The sequence below is a fragment of the Strigops habroptila genome, chromosome Z (genome assembly GCF_004027225.2).
Source record: "Strigops habroptila isolate Jane chromosome Z, bStrHab1.2.pri, whole genome shotgun sequence".
NCBI classification, from domain to species: domain Eukaryota; kingdom Metazoa; phylum Chordata; class Aves; order Psittaciformes; family Psittacidae; genus Strigops; species Strigops habroptila.
This window is the reverse complement of record NC_044302.2, coordinates 30,126,473-30,142,280: the sequence shown is the minus strand read 5'-3', so window position 1 is coordinate 30,142,280 and position 15,808 is coordinate 30,126,473. Positions and strand designations below refer to the sequence as shown.

The window sequence follows — 15,808 nt, the reverse complement described above, 5'->3', positions numbered from 1 at the left end:
AGAAGTTAACTAGTTCATTAGGCAAATATTTAAATGTTATCAATAGGTTTCATTCTTAACATCCCATTTAAATAAAGAAGGAACTTGGTTTCTTCTCAGAGGCATTCATTTTGTCCTCTTTCAGAGAAGAGCAGGACAACATAATACTGGGTCACTCTCAGCAATCTTCTCCTCCCTTTTCAAGGGTAGATACTTTCTTTTGAAACAAAAAAGTTTGAATCCTGTTGAAACTAATGCTTACTGGCAGCTCCCAGGATGATGTCCTACCACACCAAAGTCTATTGCACGACAGACATCCCCAAACTCCACATGCAGAGTTTCTAAGGTCTTTCCTATGTAGAAGAATATGCTCCAATCTTTATGTTGCATGTATTGACATGATTTGGGAAACATTAAAAAGTACATGGTGGGGGGAAGCAATTGAAGTGTCACCCATAAAAATGATAAACTTAGTTTTACCGATATGTGATGGAAACATAGTGTTTGGATTAAAAAAAAAAAAAAAAGGCTGCATAATTCAAAGTAGTATATGACTAGATTCATATTTACATTAGGTCTGTTGGGTCCAGGTGGTACTGCATTCATTAAAGTGTACATGTTGTCTCCAGAGTTGGTTGAATCTGTAATAAGAGATTATTTTAAGTGCTAATATGTACCTTTCAGTAAAGGTACTCACCTAATACATATCCTGTCATTTTGTTCATATTATTTCTGTGCCTGAATCATTGATACACAGTGGCAATATAATAGATTTCATTCCCTTTCTATCTACTGCTACCACACAACAGAGCTATGAAAAGAAATAATTGCAATGGTCCCTAAGTGACTAAATCTAGACTCTAGTTTTATGCATGACTGTTAGAAGGTTTATAAATCACCAAGTATCTATAACTATTTAATTCCATAAACCTGTTTTTCCTGGAGTTCTGAATTACTTCACACATCTTCAATTCTCTCTATAGAACAGGAGTTTCTTATCAATACTTCCTGCAATTTGTTTTCCATCTGTAATAAATGATAAGTAGTTTCTCATTATACAGACTTCAAGTTAGGATAGCACATGAAAAATTTTTGTTCTCATCCATCTTAGTCTATTTGATTTTGGATATATCTAACTGTTCAGTGGAACATTGTGCAAAGATCCTGACTCCAAGGTCAGCTTTGATGTATCTTAACGGTACAGTGTGGTGCAATGCTTCAAAAAAACTCTTTAAGTCCAAAACCAACAAAACCATCCTGGCACAGGATGGTGCTTAAGCTAGTAAGTTCTGCCAAGAGTTTCACTTGCCCTTGCCAGACGCTGACACAGCTATATTGCATCTCAATCCTTCTTCTGCAATAAATGCACATTAACTTTCAGATAGAGCAACTCCAGAGTTGAAAGGCAGAAGACAACCCAGTAAACTGTGTGGTTGAACTTAAGAAACCAGTGCCTAAGAACCATTAGTAGACACACGTTACTCATTCTGATCTCCAGCTTACCCCCAGTGCTAGCACACACATGAAGTCTTAACACCTTTCATCAATATTTGTATGAAAGAGAAGGCAAAAAATGCAGCAGATGATACTAGACAAATTAGGCAAAACCTTTCCCAAAGGAACTTCGCAAAAGATAGGTCATGTAATGGAAAGGTTTACTGAGAGGAGAATGACCTAAGGAAATTCTAAATACATCCCCCTAAGAGGACAGCATGATTTAAAGAAATACAGGGAACTCTGAAAAACCAGCACCACTATAGCATCTGCAAAAAGAATAAAGAATAGCTTAGTACTTTGCACCCAGATCCTCCAAAAGACCATTCCACCTATTTGAACCAGAGTTTTGAGATTACTAATACAAAAAAAAAAAACAAAAAAAAAAACCAACAAAAAAACCCCAAACCACTGCTGAGCTTTAATTCCTTTTCCAAGAGAAGGTGATGGAGGAATTCTTGAGGGAGAAGTAGTAAAAGCAAGAAACCTGAGCCCACCGAAACATGTTGGAACAGGGAATGCAGCCTGATGTCCTGCAAGAGTGTATTTGTATGTACTCTGGGAAGTTAAAATCAAGGTTTTTGTCTATTTCTTAACCTTTCTCAGACAGTTTTCTAAGCATTAATTCATCTTGGTGAATAAATAATTCCATCATATACAGAGCACTATGTATCATTAGAACATTTAAATATGCTGTTTGCAGAAGTGAGGGTGGGACAAAAAGCTTTTAGCCTGAAGTTATCAAAGTAAAATTGGCATATAAAAAGTTACATAAAAAAGTGTAAAAAGTTATAAAAAGTTCAATGAGGTAGGCAAAAAGTTCTTCCATCTCCAGATCCTTTTGCAACACACCTCCCCAAGTTTCCCTGTGTTCTGCTGGCTCATGTAGAAATACATAGGGGCTGGCTGGGCCATGGGAAACCTTGAAGCTGGTTTGTCTCAGAGGCAAGTAAATACATTTGCAAAATTCTTTGCAAAATCCTCAGGTGGTCAATTTCTAAGTAAGTGTTTTCATATTTCGGAAAGCAGAACCTCAAAACATCTTTGAGTCTCTGACTGAAAGTGGGAAAAACTGTCAGCAGAAGCTTCATTTGAGTTGCACACAGACAGTCTAACATGTGCCATAACTGCAGCGCTGAGGATTTTTAAAAGTGCAGGCTGTCCATAAGCTTGTTTTATGTTAAAAGGGACTCTGACTTTTAAATGTCAGCTTGTACTAATTATCTTTTTCACTAATTATATGAACAGGGAACCCTATTCTTCATCTTAGGTTGCATTTTCCTAAAGCTGTGTAATTGTATTTAATGAAGATATTACACTGCTGCAAGAAGTTTTCATAGCCGCTTAAGAAAATTCCCTACCCTCTTGTGCTGTAGAGGACAGCAAGAACATGTATGACATAAGGACTGAGGATGCTGTAACATCACTGAGGTGAATGGGGGACCTCTCATCTGGTGAAAGTGAGTTACAAAGGCAGATACAGGCCAAAAGGAGTAGCTATTCAATACTGGCTTATACAAGATGCAATTGTACGTTGCAGTTTAGCAGGATTCTGTCCATGGGGGAGGACAGCATCCTCCACATCCTGCGGTTCCACCTTGGTATCAGAATCTTTGCACAACACTGATGGAGGGAAATACTTACATCTAGCTGACCACCTATTAAGCCTTGAGAACCTAGCCAGCCATCCCAAATCCTCCCATCTTCCCTCTTGTTTCCTCAAACCTTGGTTAGAATGTGGCCAATCATCTTTTGCATGGCCAAAATCTCCATGTGGTCCGAGTTGCAAGATACAGACCATTCACTTAGGGGAAAAAGCAGGGAAGTTGAAGTTCTGGGATCAGATCACTGGTAGGACATGATGATGGCTCCTCTGGGGCCTTACTCCTCTGTTGCAAGACATAGGAGAGCAACCTGTCCATCATGACCCTCCTGTCAGTCAGATGACATAGCTGCGGGATGCAGCACATCACTCAAGAGCCGTATGTTGGTCAGGTCTATCTCATAGCATATTATAGGGAAGTTTCACCAGATTCAGAAATCCCCTGATTTCCAAACTGATGGAACTGTCCCAAAGAATATGAGTAAAGGCAAATAAAGACTGCGTCTTCTTTTGTTTTTAACTAGCTATTGCTGAAACTGCAATTTTGATCAAAAGCCAGAGAAATTAATTGCTCTGAACTGCAGAGATACAAAGCTTTGTGTCTGCAACAGGGCAGGGAGAGAAAAAGAGTGAAAGCACAGGCAAAAAAACTCATACAGAAAGTATAAAAGCAATAACTTATCATTAGCTGATTCTTCATAAAAATCAAAGTCTGAAAAACAATTTATGTGCTTCCTAAAATCCCTTACAATTATTTTTTATTATTTTGGCGTATATTTCAGTACCTGCAGGACTAGGCATGATAGGTGTTCCTGGTGGCCCTCCACCCCCTGGAGGACCCTAGAGAAAGCAGAGAATGTCAGTTGGCACAAAAGAAAAAAATACTGCAGTAAAAAATGGACACAGTACAAATGAAAAGAAAACCAAAAAAGTATCATGAATGTCATGAGTTAAATTGGTAAAAACATGCACATTTTCTGTTAAGCTAGTGAAACATCTCATCACAGTTTAAGACAAGGTAATCGGTCACCAAGTTCTGGCACAGATTTCTGGTGTATGTAGGTATACAGACCCAAGAATATCCATTAGTCAATAACTTTGTGTCATGCTGTGAGTCAGATGAGAGAAATACTTGGAACAGGGCCTAAGACAATTATGCTTAATTCCCTCAACCTATTTTCATTACCAGTGTTTTTTCAGCTGGCATTTCTGTTTTGTTGCACTGTGTTCAAGGTCAGTGGTAGAGTAAGTAATGTTTGCTAAGCACAAAACATGGAGGTGTCCCATGGGGACAGAAGAACCTAATCACCTTAAGAATCACCTTTTTCAGGCAGACTTGGTATCTTGATGCTGTTGGCATCTTAATTCTGTCTGTATAATATCCTACAATTTTCAAAATTAACATCTGTATCTTCTCAAAGTACTAACAAATGGATTTAAAAAGTCAGAATAATGCCGGATACAGTCATATTACTTAACCTAGACTGCTAATTCAAAGATAAAAAATCAAATAAACCAACCCATCAAGGAACATCTATTTTCTTAGTTTCAGGTATTTCTGTGTTACAAATCTGTTTATGACTAAAAGTTGTACACAAATTGCTCTGGTTGTTAAACAAGCTTTTTAAGCTTCTTTAAGAATTTCTACAATAATATTATTCAAATTATCCCAATCGCTTACGAAGAACAGAACCATAGCATATTGCTTCCTCTGTTTGAGATCCACTAATATTTTTAAGTAATATGAAAAACTACCAAATTCCAGTTTGGTAAAAATGTCTGTGTCAATAGAAGTTAATAAATATTGACTTTCCATTATAAAAAATACACAGATGCTAGCAAAATTTGTTTTCATTGCCCTATGACTATTATTATTTTTATCTCTTTTGTTATAATTTAAAATAGCAGATACACTGTTGCAGACAGGAATACTTCTTCAGTGGCAATGACTATAAAGGTTTAGTTGTCCCTGTCTGCTTACAAGAACATTGCTGAGATTTGCTATAATTCACTGAGGTATTTTGGAAGGGTTTAAGCAAGGTCACTGAGTATCTTATAGAGCATGCTAGAACAAAGACTTGCTCCACCACAACACTCACAGATCAGCTTATAAAAATCAAGGCATAATCACAACTTCATTTCATACTGCCAGCAGCCATATTGCTTTTTACCGCTCCCAAATTAGAATGGAATCAGAAATGAATGTGTTAGGATCTGGCTTGGCAAAATTGTCTGAAATGTCTACTCAGCCCAAGCAAGAATTCCATCATTGCTCCTGCAGACTCCAGACTCCAAAGAAACCTTTGGATCATCCAAAGAAACCTCTGGATCATATATAAGACCTTTCAGGCATCATAGACATTTTATTCGCGTACTTGAGCACTAAGCTCAATAACTTTTCTTTTTTTTTTTGGTTTATATATATTTTTCAGTATAACATAAAAAGGTGTAGAAACCACTGTCCATTTGTTAGAAAACTTGCTTATGTTCACTACTAACTTTTGCACCTGATGTTAAATTTGCATTTATTCTCATTGCTTGTATGTTTTCTTCTCCCGGAAAGCCTCTTGGTATCAACTATTTTCACCCTGAGAATATATTAATATCTAATGGAATATCTAATTTCTCAAAACCTGTCAAAAACTAAGGAGATTGAGCTCTCAAAATGTGTAGTTCCAGATCTCAAATCCTTTGGCTAAAAAGCTGCTTTAAGAGCTCCCCAGCCCATATCCTATCCCCATATACTTGCTCTCTTGGAAGCTGCTGCACCTGTTTTGCTTATTTAGATGTTTGTAGGGCTGGAGTTCATGCATTCCTTTTCCAAAATGTGGTGAGCCATTCTGAAGCAAGACTACTCTCTCAGCATCAGACAGGACATGCACTTTACAAGCATTTCAGCTGGCAGAAGAAGATTTCAACCCTTGACCCCCTTTCTCAGTTGCTTCACCACTATCCATGCTAGCAGCAGCCTCAGCTTTGCTTGGGGCTCCCTCTGGAAGTGTCCCTCCACCTATTTTGGGTCCCCTGAAGTGCTTCAGTGAGGACCTGGTTCATTAAATACTTCAATCAACTACACTTGTTTTGGATGAAAAGGGTCACTCATCAAAGGAACCCCAGTGGCAGACCTGAAGGAGTAGTAGGTAACCTTCAGCTTAAGACTGGATACAAGGCATTAGGCAGCAACCTTTCCCACCAGCACAGCTGCAGTTCACAAAGCACATGTGGTCAAAGGCTCAGGCCTTTTCTCCAATACTTCAATCTTTTGTCTGTCTCATTCTTGCATCTTTGCCTATCTTTTGATTTTCCTTCATCATTGCCAGTTAGATGCAACATGCCACCATCAGTCTCGTCACTGTCACTGAAAGGAGTAATATCATCTCTTTACTCTTACTCCTTTCTATCTGTACACTGAAATATGGTGATGCCGTGTTTTGTCCAAGTCATTTATCCTGGCTGACCTCTGTCTTGACGCGATTACACCAACGGAGTCCGCTACTACAACCTGCATTTTACTTAGGCTTGCTTCTTTAAAATAATGTTCTGTAGTATCTCCTTTTCTAGTTTCTCAGAGTTTCATACTTTCAAAAAAGAGAATATGAAGTCAAATATAAAAAAAAAAAAATCTTCAAAATTTGCAACAATAAGTGATCATTAATATCAAGGGCAGAACCAACAAAACCGCTTTCCAATAGAGAGAAATCTATGAAATTCTGCATTAAAAATCTGGAGATCAGCAGATTTGTACTGTTTCCACTGAACATATGGCAAAATTAGTACCTCAGTTAAGGACACTTATGAGAATCATAACCCTTTTCACATCAAATTGTCTAAATGAAGAACAAAAGAAATTACTTTTGTCAACAGAAAACAAGCTTATCCGTGAACTCTTCATAAGAGAAACCTACAAGCTTGACAAAGAGATGAAAAAACACTGGTAATATTGTCCTCATGGTGAATGACTTGCTATTTCCACATTCTGAAATAGCTTCAGATTCTATGCTGGTTAAAGGCAATGCCCTGTAGTTGTCTAATCTTCAAGTGATAAAACATGAAATATCAAAAGACGGGTCTACTGAAAGCTGGCACAGAAAGTACATATATATTGGTGTCACACAGTAATGAGGGAGTATTATTACCCTGTGACACCAGTACTAAGCATGTGATAAAAACAGAAACAATATGCCTTACAAGAGTACATAAGAAGTACAAATAATACAAGTACAACACTACAACAACACCAAAGAGCCTACAAGGATAAACAAAGTTAATCTCTTGGTATAGAGACAGAAACCAGTAGTACATACTACACAAAAACCATTTTGTTGATAGGTAAAGTGTATTTCTTAAATTCCAGAGAGAGGGTTAGCATTTCGTATTCTTTTGAATGACAGCTCTATGCTGGGCCTATTATGAAGTTTTAACAACTTAATTTTTAAGTACAGACTAAGAAAAAACAATGATGCAAACTAATCCATACTAAGTTAAAACAATGTCTGTGAAATGAAGACAGACTTATTTTTTGGAGAAAAAAAGAATTTTAAAGTCTTTAAAAGTTAATTATAAGAATATAAATTTCCTTTAAAATGTGAGCTATATGGACACATTTGTATATCTTCAGGGAGATAAAAGCTTATTGTAATTTTTCAAAATTTTTTTCTGAAAAAGTTCAGAAACTCATACACAATATTGTGACATTGAGGAAATGGGGGGGAGGTTTATCCCTTATTATTAAAGGCAATATATTTTATTGGATATATAAATGTTCGCTGAAGTAAAACAGCAGTCAGGGCACTTTTGATCAGACTGATAATGATTCTACTAATGAACATTAACATATGCACCATAGATGGCAGAAAAAAACCTAACTGCAGATCAGATGTTCAGTTCTCAGCCAATACACAAGGGTTCTTCTTAACATTTGGACAGCTGTGTCTTTGCCTAAATAAAATGTAACATCCATTCTAATAAGCAAACACACACAAGTGTACTTACTACATAGTTCCCAGGAGATGCTGAAGAGTACGGTATCTGTAATATCAACAGAAACAAACCAGTAATTTCCTCTCAGTGAGATGGAGTCCATACATACATTTATGTGCAGCTGTATGTTACGCGTATTTGTTTAATTTATTTCAAAGACATAGTTAAGGATTATGGAAAAATGTTACTGTTGTCAAAAAACCACCTCTTCTTTTCAACAACTTGTCCATGTAAGTATGTTCAAGTCAACTATCAGCACAGACACAAACCCAATTTAATACACAATATTTCAAATAAAAGTATTTCCATTTAAGATTACCATGCCCTGGTAGCCACTCAAATGAAATTAATACGAATAACATAATTCACATATTTAAATGTCGGTAGGCTGAGGTCTCATATCTGCTCTCCATTGTTTCATAATAAGTGAGGCATGCATTTTTGACAGCCAGCATCACTTTTTAAAGACACCAGGTTACAAGTTCTAGTACCAATCCAGTTCTTGCACCTACTACAACGTTCTTCTTACTGTGGGAGCCACAGTAAGGTCTGTAAAGACCTACAGTCTATAGTAAAAGGTTAAGCTATAATGTCATTGAGGTAATATACTTTATAAAAATAAGCAGCACATACTGGCATTTAAGTCAAGAGAAGTGTGTACTGAATTTGTACGTTCTTATATATACTTAATATTGATTAAAATCTTGATCACAAAGGAAAAACAACTCTTCTTTATCTTTCACCCTAGAAGATACTAGTTTTATTTCTTTGCCTTCTTCTTCTTCCTTTTTTTTTTTTTAAGGACAGTATTTTATTTTCATTTCAAACTCAATTATGGTGTTTGTTACAGAGGATATCTGGAGAAATCCAATTGCCTATGAATAATCCCATTTTCTTCTTCATTATGACCTTTCCAATTATTCTTTCTAGAAGAGCATGGACCAATACTATTATATGGGGCAAGAAATAAGCAACTGCACTGACAAAATATAAAATTATTTTGTAGCATAACCATCTTGCATGATGGTAGACAACTTGTCAGACAGCTCAGTTTTACAAATACATCTATTACTGGATTTCTCTATTAATTTCACAGAATTAAAGTATTTCAACTAGCCTAACATCCATTTTAGTTGAGTACATGCAAAAGAAAACTGAGGAAGAGTTTCAGCTGGTTTTTGTGAATCACGCCCCCCCGCCCCCAGCTGTCATTAGTAGAATTAAATAACCAAAATTGAGAACAAGGCTAGAAAGAACCAGGCTAGTCTCTTAAGCCAGACCCATCTTATCCAACTGCAAGTGCTAAAAAGTGACACATTTTTTAATACTAATGATGTATGATCACTAAATGAAAACTTTACCTTTGTGTTTTCTGAAGAAAATCCAGACCATTGTTGTTCATGTGGGATGCCTCACTGACCTCTACTTCCTTCAAGCTGTTATTAGATTACCTCATTTTGTAGTTGGTGCCATGAAATTCAATAGAGTACACCGGTTTTTACAAAAAACATAGAGAAATGGCTGATTTCTTGCAAGGAATTGCTCTGTGGTTCTGTATTCCCAGGTTTAGAGCAGAAAAATGTGCTTTTGTTATGTAAAATACGTGAGCACACATTGAGCTGTGTCTTAACAAGCTGTGATTTCTGTAGATCTTGCTGGCCAGATAGTACTGACCTAATTCATCTTAGTGGCATTAAACGAAACAAAAATGTATTTTGAATATATCCCAGGATAACCTTTGTGTCATGGAAGTGCTGTAACATGCAGAGTTATTGTTGATTACGTACACAGATGATATTTGCAGGTCAATGAGCGCTCTGTTCAGATGTGCTCCACACTGTACCTGCTCTGCACTAGGGTTACAGGAATATAAAGCATGCAGTATCCTGTTTGTTCAATGAAATGGAAGCTTTTTCCTGGTGTACTGATGAGAAATACTTCCTTAAATATAAGATCATGTCTAATATATTTTAAATATTTACTTACAGAATTGGCATTGGTTGGGTTTGGCCAAGGTCTACCACCCCCAGGACCCCTGTAACAGAAGATGAAAGATGAGACACAGAACAATCCCCATCTTCTAACCAGCTCTTAACGAAGCAAATAAAAATCATCTGTTTCCAGAGTAAGGAAGGATGGCTTTTTCAAAATAAAGTGTGCTTATAAACCATAACTACACCAAGTCATAATGCTGTAGCAAAATTCTCATCGTTGCACTACCATTATCATTTAATCAGTTTATGAGTTGATGAAAGATAATTTATTTATTGTTACAACCCTGCCACTCACATTTAAGACACTTTATTTCCTGACTCATTCTGGTACTTCTTTGCTTTTCAGGACAGGACCTGCCAGAATGGCACCATAAGGAGTCCTTCCCCAGTAGCCACACTGCCAGAGGCTGCAGTGGAGATTGCAGTTTTGGATTGGTCCCAAACACTTGCAAATTTAGGAAGTGCCAGACATTCCCCTTTTATATTCTCAATGCAACAACAATTTGAAAGACATTGCGAGTGTGTATCTCTTGAAGTGTTTTCCTTCTGCTCACAGAGAATTTATGTTACATATATGCAACATGTTAACGTGGCACAGAAGTTTTGCAAAGGGTAAAAAACAAGTTCCCAAATTCTTTTAAGTTCTCACAGGAGTTTTTTTGCTCTGTTAACCTTTTCTAAAATATCTGGAAGAAGTATCACACAGTCCATGAAAGTCTGCTTACAGTAGAGACAAAGGCAGAAAGGTACTAAAATAGAAGTGTAATTTCAGACATAGGAACAGTACTCTTGCTTAGATAATTAACTACCTTCCTGAAGAACTGAAGATGCATGCATTTATTCAGTACAGTTTTAGAATACTGCAAGTATGGCAAGGTTTTATTAGTCAAAGTGATGGTAGTACATTATATATGTTTTGGGAAAACTTGTATTTTTAAAAGAACAAGCCACACTAAACCACATTGCTATAACCTCTACCTGATAAAATAAATCTCATGTATTAAAAATTGAAAACATGCCAGTTTTTACATACTCTTTAAACATGTTTAGAAATGTATCTAAAAATGGTCTGCTACTTGACTAAGGCTACAGAAGTCAGAGAAACATGAAATATATCCTACAGCAGTCAAAATGGAAATTTCAAACTTTTCAGACATCCTTGTTACATTTGACCCAAGTGGTGTACACATGATGAACTGGCAGCTCCCCAGCAGGAGGGACAAGAGTGTGTCACAGGCACAAAAGCCATTTAGTAAAGACAAGTCTGAGGAGACTTCAGAGGGGTACTTAAGGCAGGGAAGACAAAAAAGGAGGAGCCATGCAGATAGAGGACGTTCTTCTCACAACTCTTGCTGTTATTTTAAGTTTCTCACTCTTAGCTGAGCTCAGAAAAAATAGTTTGATGGTTAGGCTTCATCTTTTAACAGTCCCTTATGAGGGAACCAAGCCATATGGGAGGTAAAATCTCCATGTTTACAGTCATAACATGTCAATAACCATAATTATTCCTGAGAGCATTAAGAGCTCGTAGTTATTTATAAATAAGGCAAAATCACTTTTTGAAGGCCCTGACAACTCAGAGGCAGAGCAGATGACAAAACTTTCACATTCAAAACGGCATTTTGGCCTCATTAGCTTTAGAAAAGCAACATTAGCCATCACAGCTTCCAGACATGGGAGAGTGATTTAAATATAGAGCAGAAAGCAAGCTTTATTAATGAGTTCAGGAAGTTTTCTATTTTAAAGTCTGGCAAAAGTAAAACCTATTAAGTAGATACGTTGCCTGAGGGATTTAATATTTTATCTTGTTTTTTTTTATTACATTGCTGATGAAACTATAAAGAAATTATCTCAAACAATCAACTAAACTAAATCAAGTGAAAACTTATTTATTTCCACTGATTTTGTTTTTGGAACATCTTTTCTGCCTTATTCATTGGGAGAAAGGGGAGGTGAAGCGAGGAAGGGGACTCAACAGTACTCATGCTCCTCAGGTCAAATGGTCAGCATATTCAAATATTCACATTTTCAGAAATTCCTAAATATTACAAGGTGAAATATGAGGTGTTCCTTTTTTCCCTCCAAAAAAAGTTGTTTTATTTTTTATGTACGATATTTGTTTTTTTTGGATCCTATTTTTCAGAGAGCATGGAACTGCACCTGGGGTGGATAATGAGCCAACCAAGAGCTTGCGGGTCAGGATTAAAGGGAGGGCAGGGACAAGGGACATTACAGTGGGGGTCTGCTACAGGCCACCCGACCAGGAAGACTGAGGATGAGGCCCTCAATAGAGAGATAGGTGCAGCCTCATGTTCACAAGCCTCATGCTCATGGGGGACTTCAACCACCCCAATATCTGTTAGAGGGTCAACACAGCAGTGCACAGGCAGTCCAGGAGGTTCCCGGAATGTGTTGATGACAACTTCCTACTCCAAGTGATAGAGGAACCAAGGAGGAGGGGGGCCTATGTTAGACCTTATCCTCACACAGGCGGGGCTGATGGGGAATGTGACGCTCCAGGGCAGCCTTGGCTGTAGCGATCATGAGATGGTTGAGTTCAAGATCCTCAGGGCAGTGAGAAGGGCACACAGCATGCGCACTGCCCTGGACTTCAAGAGAACAGACTTTGGCCTCTTCAGGAACCTGCTCACTATGGTTCCACAGGATAAAGCCCTAGGGGGTAGGGGGGGCCCAGAAAGCTGGTTAATATTCAAGGATCACACCTCTGAGCTCAGGAGCATTGCATCCTGACAAAGAAGTCAGGCAAGAACACCAGTAGGCCTGCATGGATGACCAAGGTGCTCCTGGACAAATTCCAGCATAAAAAGGAGGTCTACAGAGGGTGGAAACAGAGACAGGTAGCCTGGGAGGAATACAGAGAAACAGTCAGAGCAGCCAGGGATCAGGTTAGGAAAGCTAAAGCCCTGACAGAACTCAATCAGCCAGGGCTGTCAAGGGCAACTCAAAAAGCTTCTATAGGAATACTGGTGATAAAAGTTAAGATTAGGGAAAATGCAAGCCCTCTCCAGAAGGAAAAAGGAGACCTGGTCACCTCTGACGTGGAGAAGGCCATGGTACTTAATGACTTTTTGCCTCAGTCTTTGCTGGCAAGAGCTCCAGCCACGCTGCCCAACTCACAGAAGGCACTGGGAGAATGAAGAACTGCCTGCTGTAAGAGAAGATCAGGTTTGAGAACATCTAAGGAACCTGAAGGTGCACAAGTCCATGGGACCAGATGAATGCATCCATGGGTTGCGAGGGAACTAGCAGATGAAATGGCTAAGCCACTATCCATCCTGAAAAGTTGTGGCAGTCCGGTGAAGTTCCTGTTGACTGGAAAGGGGAAACGTAACCACCATTTTTATAAGGAAAAAAAGAAGACCTAGGGAACTGAAGGCTGGTCAGTTGGTGCCCAGCAAGATCATGGAGCAGATCCTCCTGGAAAATATGCTAAGGCACATGGACAATAAGGGGGTGATTGGTGACAGCCAACATGGCTTCACTAAGGGCAAATTACACCTGACAAATGTAGTGGCCACCTATGATGGGGCTACAGCATTGGTGGATGAGGGAAGAGCAAATGATGCCATCTGGCTAGAATCGTGCACAGCATTTGACACTGCCCGCATGACATCCTTGTTTCTAAACTGGAGAGACATGAATTTGATGGATGGACCACTCTGTGGATAAGGAATTGGCTGGATGGTTGCACTCAAAAGAATTGCGGTTGACGTCTTGATGTCCAAGTGGAGACCAGTGACGAGTACTCATCAGGGGGCTGGAGAACCTTTGCTCTCAAGACAGGCTGAAAGAGCTGGGCTGCTTCAGCCTGGAGAAGAAAAGGCTTCGGGGAGACCTTAGAGCATCTCCCAGTGCCTAAAGGGGCTACAAGAAAGCTGGAGAGGGGCTTTGGACAAGGGCCTGTAGGGACAGGACAAGGGGGAATGGCTTTAACCTGACAGAGGGGAGATTGAGATGAGCTCTTAGGCAGAAGTTCTTCCCTGTGAGGGTGGTGAGGCCCTGGCACAGGTTGCCCAGAGAAGCTGTGGCTGCCCCATCCCTGGCAGTGTTCAAGGCCAGGCTGGACGGGGCTTGGAGCAATCTGGTCTAGTGAAAGGTGTCCCTGACTGTGGCAGGGGTTGGAACTGGATGAGCTTTAAGGTCCCTTCCAACCCCAACCATTCTATGAATTCAGGAATATTTCTACTAACACTGGAAGTCTGTTCTCACCCCAAAACCCTGAACTTGTTTGTGTGACATTAAGTAACACAAATATATCTAGTGAAAGCATCAAATGGAAAATAGCTGACAATACTACAGATTACTCTGAGCTACCAAGATATTAAAATGCTGACAGAGATACATGATTGAGTTAAGCCACAGTGACATGGAAATTTAGACAGGCCTTATGAGGAGACTGGGAAACACCTTTCATCTAAAAAGCTGTTGGAATTTGAAAAATTACTGGAAGCCATGGACAGCTCTAAGTATAGACTTAGAAAACACTGTCGCAGATTCTGCTGGAAAGCCATATGTTTTTTGTGGAGCCAAATGTTATTAGCTTATAAAACACATTTTAAAAAGCTACCTGTGTATTTTTTTCAATGCAATGCAAACAGGGGGTTTTGCCCTTTATTAAATGTTTATTTTGGATGCATTGACAAAGTCATAAAACATTATTATGAATGTACCAGTTTCAAAATGGAGTAATTTATGAAACAGCTATCACTATGACTAATTGCAGCTGCATTTTATCCATAAACTTAGTCCTATACTGTTGATCCTAGTTCTTGAAAAATAAAGTCTGATGTTACAGTTTCCCAAGGGGCAAATATATTCAATCAGGAAATTAAGCATTGAGACACAGTTTATGAATTGAAGTCAAAAAACAAAATCACTTTTTTTTCTATTCAGGCATGACTGAGGTATTCTTAGTGCTTGAGACAGCACTGCAGGTCACACAGGCCGTTAAAAAGTGCCAGGGAAATGTTAACATTGATCCCTGAAATTTGCCATCTTGTTCCAAAGATGGCATTTTTTCCATAAACACATAAAACCTTACTAAAAATGGTTACAATAAGTTTCAACTTCAAACCTTGAGGTAAAATACAGTAAATTTGTAGAGGAACATAGGGCATGTATTAGCTGTTTCAAAAGTAATCTGATAAGCATTAGTTATGATGGAGCAAGCAATTATTTAGCAGTACTACATTTGTGGAGTATATGCTTTTGGACTTAAATATTATCTATGAGTTCTTAAGCTGGCTGTTGCCATTTTTTACAATAAGGACACTTTTTCATCCAGAAAAAATTAGAATTATATTTGGCAGATATGTTGCTTTTAACCAAAACACCTTCCAGAGAAGAAAAACCTGGATTTTAAATGGCAATTGTTTTTTGTAGAGTACACATTTTTATATTTTAACATTGCCAAAAATCCAAAACATTGAATACTGAAAAATTTTTGTGTAAGAAAAAGATATAGTTATGTAAAGACAAGTGTATGTTTCCTAGAAATGCAAGTACACTAGATGACTTACACTGTCATTTCTTAGCACTATGCATTAAAGAAACTGTAAGGGATAATACAAAGAATGCATTCAACATGGTTGGATCCAGCTACTGCTATTGCCCACAGGTTAATCTTGGATACATTTCCACTGATCCTGAATGCTGGAATTGACCAGACAAGTCTTCACTAAGATTTTGGTATAAGGACAACTTTGGCAGCAGTGAGTTTACAATAAGAAAAAAAAAC

General features: G+C 38.3%; 2 protein-coding genes across 12 annotated transcripts in view; one reads left to right on the top strand and one right to left on the bottom strand.

The window, feature by feature from the left end:
* ATP6AP1L (ATPase H+ transporting accessory protein 1 like) overlaps positions 1–15,808 on the top strand; it is a 756,678-nt gene that overhangs the window by 415,614 nt on the left and 325,256 nt on the right. The window lies entirely within an intron of this gene.
* Positions 1–15,808, bottom strand: part of SSBP2 (single stranded DNA binding protein 2) — a 175,154-nt gene that overhangs the window by 22,480 nt on the left and 136,866 nt on the right. For 8 of the 10 annotated variants that reach the window (XM_030470284.1, XM_030470285.1, XM_030470283.1 and 5 more), the window contains 4 exons: positions 10,043–10,091; positions 8,069–8,104; positions 3,862–3,916; positions 550–620 (listed from right to left, as the gene is read on the bottom strand). In XM_030470284.1, the coding sequence (XP_030326144.1) occupies positions 550–620; positions 3,862–3,916; positions 8,069–8,104; positions 10,043–10,091 (211 nt within the window). The remainder of the gene's footprint in view (positions 1–549; positions 621–3,861; positions 3,917–8,068; positions 8,105–10,042; positions 10,092–15,808) is intronic. The other 2 variants (XM_030470292.1, XM_030470291.1) reach the window with 2 other exon arrangements.